This window comes from Pteropus alecto, unplaced genomic scaffold (genome assembly GCF_000325575.1).
Source record: "Pteropus alecto unplaced genomic scaffold, ASM32557v1 scaffold86, whole genome shotgun sequence".
In the NCBI taxonomy this organism is placed as follows: Eukaryota; Metazoa; Chordata; class Mammalia; order Chiroptera; family Pteropodidae; genus Pteropus; species Pteropus alecto.
The window spans coordinates 19,927,138-19,933,137 of NW_006442109.1; the positions used below are offsets into that span (position 1 = coordinate 19,927,138).

General features: G+C 34.5%; 1 protein-coding gene across 1 annotated transcript in view; it reads left to right on the forward strand.

Annotated features, from left to right (window-relative positions):
• The window catches only part of MYO5A (myosin VA), a 165,176-nt gene that overhangs the window by 94,852 nt on the left and 64,324 nt on the right, over window positions 1-6,000 (forward strand). Inside the window, exons 13-15 of the mRNA XM_015595836.2 lie at window positions 965-1,105; window positions 2,565-2,690; window positions 3,959-4,042. Of these exons, the coding sequence (XP_015451322.1) occupies window positions 965-1,105; window positions 2,565-2,690; window positions 3,959-4,042 (351 nt within the window). The remainder of the gene's footprint in view (window positions 1-964; window positions 1,106-2,564; window positions 2,691-3,958; window positions 4,043-6,000) is intronic.

The window sequence follows — 6,000 nt, forward strand, 5'->3', positions numbered from 1 at the left end:
TTAATGGTGTTTAGTGACTGGCACATAGTAGACAGTCCATACATATTTTTGCTTAAACTAGTAAATGGAGATCAGAAGCAATGGTGAGGCATTTAGCAGAAATAGCAATGAATTGGTAATGGCTGCAGCTGCTTGCAGAATTGAATGTAGAATTGAAAAAGTGAGCTGTAGGATCCCTGACTGTGGAGAATAATCAAGGCAGACACAAAAGACCAACTGTTATCTAATTCTGAAGCACATGAACTTCAACACCACAATTCCTTAAGTCTTAAGCAGTCCCCAACATTTTTGGCACCAAGGACCGGTGCACCTATGAGAATCTAATGCCTGATGGTCTGAGGTGGAGCTGAGGCAGTGATGCTAGTGCTGGGGAGCAGCTGCACATACAGATGAAGCTTCACTCACTCTCCCGCTGCTCACCTCATGCTGTGTGGCCCCGTTTCCAACAGGCCACAGACTGGTACCAGTCCAGGGGTTGGGGACCCCTGTAAAAAGATTACTTTGTTATGCTGTAAGCATCACTCAGCATGGTTCAGTAGTTTGCAGGGCATCTGCTCTGCTAATTGTTCAAGGGCCAGCTAAAACATTTCTGTGCTCATGTTGTAACAGCACTGTACAATAATTTAAGAGGCCAAAAAAATATATAATGCAGTTTGGATGTATACACATCAAAAAATTGAAAAAACTGCTACATTTATCAGCTATTTAAAATATTAACATATCTAAGATTTACTTGTTTACCAAGAACCCTATACAGGTTTTACTGTATGTGGTTTTTATTTGCTTTCTTTTATTGTTCTGTGTGTGAATCATGTTTCTCACATGATGTTGTTGCCGGAAGCTGTGGACTGTCTCAAGTTATGTTGGTATCTTCCTAGAGTGTTTTATATAAACATTTTTTCTTGATTAACATCATTTATAATAATGATCCAGTAATGCCACTCATTTTCCTTTTTTATTTCAGCACGTCTTCAAATTAGAACAAGAGGAATATATGAAGGAACAAATTCCATGGACTCTCATAGATTTTTATGATAATCAACCTTGCATTAATCTTATAGAATCAAAACTGGGCATTCTGGATTTGCTGGATGAGGAATGCAAAGTAAGTCTGGTTTTCTGATGTACTTAGTCTGTCAGAACAGATATATCAAGGTCAGAAGGTAAGTGGGTTTAAGCAGAGATTCATAGTATACCATGAAATACCACTGTGGGGGTCACTCTAACTTGCATTCTGAAGAGTCACTAGACCAAAAGGGCTTTAAATCCAAATGAAACTAGGAGAATTTCCCTTCTCTTTTCAGCTGATTGTAAGTTATGTGAAGGTTTCACATTAGATACAACTACTAGCAATTTTAGCCACTTTTGTTAATCGATATATTTAGTATTTTTTGTTCAGTAGTATGATATTGTTAAAGAAATGCAAGAAATTATACAAAAGATATTTTGAATGATAATTCCAAATAGCCATAGTTTAAAATTTGACTAGTTGTTCTTTATTACTGATATTTATTGTAGGAAGGGAGTTTTAGCTTTAATATTTGAAGATGCAGCATGTGGAAAATATATGAGATCCTCAGCTTTACTGCTAACCTCTTTTTTCTCATAATTTCTCTTTAGTTTAATGCCATTAGTTGTAAGTTAAACATAGGATTATGGTCCTCCAAAGTATACAGATTTTCTACAAAATTAAGAATGCATGTAATGAAAAAGTGTTCAGCCTCACTCAAAATTAAATAAAATGCAAACCAAAGCAAAAATGGGATACTGCTTTAGGTAAAAAGCAGCATAAGTGAGTTTAAATTTGATAATACCTTTCATTTGATACTACCAAATGAATATTCATTGCACATATACTATTGATGAAGGGCTCAGATTAGTATAACATATTTTAGAGGAAATTTGACAATATTTATCAAAATTGTAAATACATATACCTTTTGACTCAACAGTGGAACTGCTGGGAGTTTACCCTATATATATACTTGCAAAAATATCTAAGAAGTCATTGTGGCAGTTTCCATAATAACAAAAAATCATTAGTAACCTAGTGGCCATAAATACAAGAATGCTATTATTAAGAAGAAGAAAAAATGCAATGAGTTTAGAATAGAATAATCCTATTCCTATACATGCTTTTAGAGACAGAAAGCTAAAGAAGTTGGTGGAAGTGGCGAAGGAAGACTACTCTTTATTTTAAACCTTTCTGAATTACGTAAATATTTCACTATGTGTACATGTTACCTTTATTTAACAAGTTTTTAAAAATACATGATAGTCATGATACTTCGTCTTTCATTTGTGAGGCTTTTATTGTTTTAAAAGGAAATCGAATATTTATTTGATGGTTATGGTTATAGGCAGATTGAGTTGCCCAGAGATTGGGCCGAATCACCCATGGGAAAGTCTCAGTCATTACTCTTCATCAGTAATTGATTTTTGGCCCCTAAGAGAGAAAAGTGGAAAGAACGAGTTCCTAAATTTAATATCAAAATTGTTAGGTTGATGTGAGTCTGATAACAATATGTATCTTGTTTTCTTTCTTTCTTTCCCATTGAATGTAGATGCCTAAAGGTACAGATGACACTTGGGCCCAAAAATTGTACAACACACATTTGAACAAATGTGCACTATTTGAAAAGCCCCGTCTATCAAACAAAGCTTTCATCATCCAACATTTTGCTGACAAAGTAAGGAAGCTTTATTTTTTTTTCCTTTTGAATACTTAAATTCAAAATGGAAAAGAATCAGTAGTCAAGAGGTATCATTTTTTCTTTGCTGAAGTTTACATTCTTAAGACTTTATAGGAAAACTAATCTTCTTTGTTGGCTGCTTGTTTTTCTATTCCTTTAACCTAAATGGAAATGTATTATAAAATAAATATGGATCTACAATCCTCTATCTGTAATTTTGAAATCCAAGAAATTATGAAAACCAAAAGTCTTTTCATAATTCATTTGGTAGCTAAACCTGATCTCTGACCTAAACTAACATGAGGTTATTTATAGTCTTTATCCCAGTTAGGCTGGATATTTACATATTTCAATGTAGAAACGTTCATGTGTTTGACCACAGATTGCGGCCTCAGACTTTGCTGAAAAGCTGAGTTCTAAAGCATTGCTGACCCCAAGAGTTTCAGAACACAAATTGTCACACTCTGTGATTGATTCACTGCCTAATAACAAGGCAGGCAGACTTGCTGCTCCATAAATTCAACAGTCTACTGAGAAAATCAGGAGCCATGACACTAACTTATATTTTAAGGAAATTGTAGGGTAGGCTTTGAGGTAAGCTTCCCAGGGTCTCCTACAAGATTTGAGAGCCTTCTGACTCCACTTTAATCATGGCTCGAAACCTTGGAATGACTTTAGGGCCACCTGAGGGCTTTATGGTATGGGGTGGAAGCTCCTTCAGTGGTAGATGGCAGAAATCTCTGGAGGTTTGGAAGCAGGAATAGTATATTCTCAACAAGGTCCACTTACAAAATCATACAGTATTTACCAGCCTCCACCTCCACCCATCATCAGCTCTTCTACTTTCTCTCTGTCAGAGAGCCATATGTTCCTCCTATTCCTCTCTCCCACTTTAATCTCTTCTTTCACAAAAGGAGATTTACCCCTGCTGGGTGGTGAACTAGGTTAGAAGGAGATACATAGCATCAGCCTTGGAGGAGCTGCCAGCAAGGGAGAAGAGAATCAACTTCATATGAGACTGCTTACCCTGACTTGAGAGGATCTCTTAGACCACAGTTAATCAGCACTACCACTGTTCCCTAAGAAAAAAACAATATGGAGTTAACACACTTCTTACCAAGTTTCTTGTTTCTTAGAATAAAACTAATGATACCATTTAGCTGAGAGCCAGTCATAGAGCCTAAGCCTAACAAATTTTTTGTTGATGATTATAATACCTATTCAAAAGTTTTATTAGCTAAGGAGATTTTTCCGTGTGTTTTCAGGTGGAGTACCAGTGTGAAGGCTTTCTGGAAAAGAATAAAGACACTGTTTTTGAAGAACAAATTAAAGTTCTTAAATCAAGCAAGGTAACCAAGTATATGGTTTTCTCCAATCAGGACATATTCAATAAAATGTTAATTACTTAAACATTAGCTTTTTAACAATAATGATTTTTCTAACAAAATCAGCTTTATTGTTAGTTTTTAACTTATCAGATATATGACACTGTGCATTAGGTCCTGTTTTAAATCTTACAAATGTTACCTCATCTAATCCCTATCGTGAGGTCATATTATCAATACTGTGCCCATTTTACAGATAAGGGACATGAGGCACAGTAACTTTGTAATTAATGAGTCTTCAAACCAAATTAAAACCTAGGCTGTCTGGCTCAGTGTTTGTGCTCTTAACCACTATGCAATGTTGTCTTTCAGTTTTATGTCAAATTATCACCTCCACAGCAGTTCTAGATTCTTTTGCTTTTGTGAGCGTCTATGAAAGAAAATAGTATTTTTGCTATGTCACTTTGAAGGGATACAATAGAAACATGGCCTTATGCACTACATCCAGGTGGAGATTGATCTCTGGATCATTGAGTGCAGCTTCAGGTGTAGCCCAGAGCACTTTGAAATTATTTTTCCTAGGCATAGATACTAGAAACACTGCTTTCTAGTGAAAAAGAATATTCCAGATGGCAAAAAACTATGATAGTGACATTAGATTGATTATTATATTGATTCCAACCTCCACTCTTTGACTTTCATCAGAAAAAGATGGTGAGGGAAGCACAGCTCGCTTTTATTCTACAGGGAGCAAACTAGGAAGCTAGTTACTTAATTTAGCAAAATAAATATGCAGATATTCAGTAAAAAACAAAATATTCATGTGAATTCTTCTAGATTACTGACTGGCACTTTTCATTTTTCTGGTTTATTCTAAAACAATCCTTTTAATGTCAGTGGAATATTATATGAACATTTTGACTCTTTTTTTTTAATAAAACTTTTACTTTCAATTATTTTGATAATAGAAAGATCATATAAAGACCAAATTCCAGTTTTTAGACTCAGAAAATAATGAGACTAGCTGTCTGTAGAAAAAGTCAGTTTTTCACTTATCCTCATTGGCACTGAGTATTAATGCTTTTTAACTTTAAAGATTGGATATAAGAGAAAATTCTCTCAGTGCCAGTCCTTGAGTATTATTCAGTTAAAGATTATAAATAATTTTGTTGAAACAGTAGTGATGAAAACAATGAAATTCTAGGATTAGACTCTAAGTAATTAAGCTTAGAACATTCACAGGTTCTCATTCCCCAGAAACCCACAAGCAGTTGTGTCTTTATTCTGACTTCACTTTTTCTAAGTTATCAGCTTAATTATCAGAAGGTAGCTATGCATTCTGAGGAATCATTTGGATTGACTGCCAGTCTGTGTAGCATTGTCATAGCTGGAACGGGAATGATCTGTGATTTACATAGTTTAAAGGGTTCCCTTGCTTCCAGTCAGCAGAAACCCAACTGGAGGATATGAACTTTATATTTTAATTTCTTTGCTCCTCATAGGAAGCAAGGGTAATCTAGTGTTGATTTGTTCTTTTAGAAGTACTAATTTTAGAAGTTTAATATTTGCGTTGTATGTTTTGAATAGAATTAGTTTTGTGGTAATACAGTAGAGAGTTGTGTTTAGTGTATGTGTGTTGTATTTTTTTTTTTCTAATTTTGCGGCCTCTAGCCAGATTTACAACTTGAATAGGAATTAAGGTATTATAAACTTAACAGAAGGTATCTTAATTTATATTTTTTCACTATAAAGAAACCTTATGTTGCCACATCTAATATCAGGGAGCACATGCATGAATTGCATCTCCATCGAATACCATTAATATTTTTTCATATTGCTAACCTTGTAGAACACAAAATTTATAGGAATTATGCAATCAAGTTGAAAACAAATATGAAAGCTTACAGGATAAGGACAGGGTCTTTTACTTATTTCCCCCTGTAATCCAAATTATTTTCTAAAAATTATTATTAATTCATAAT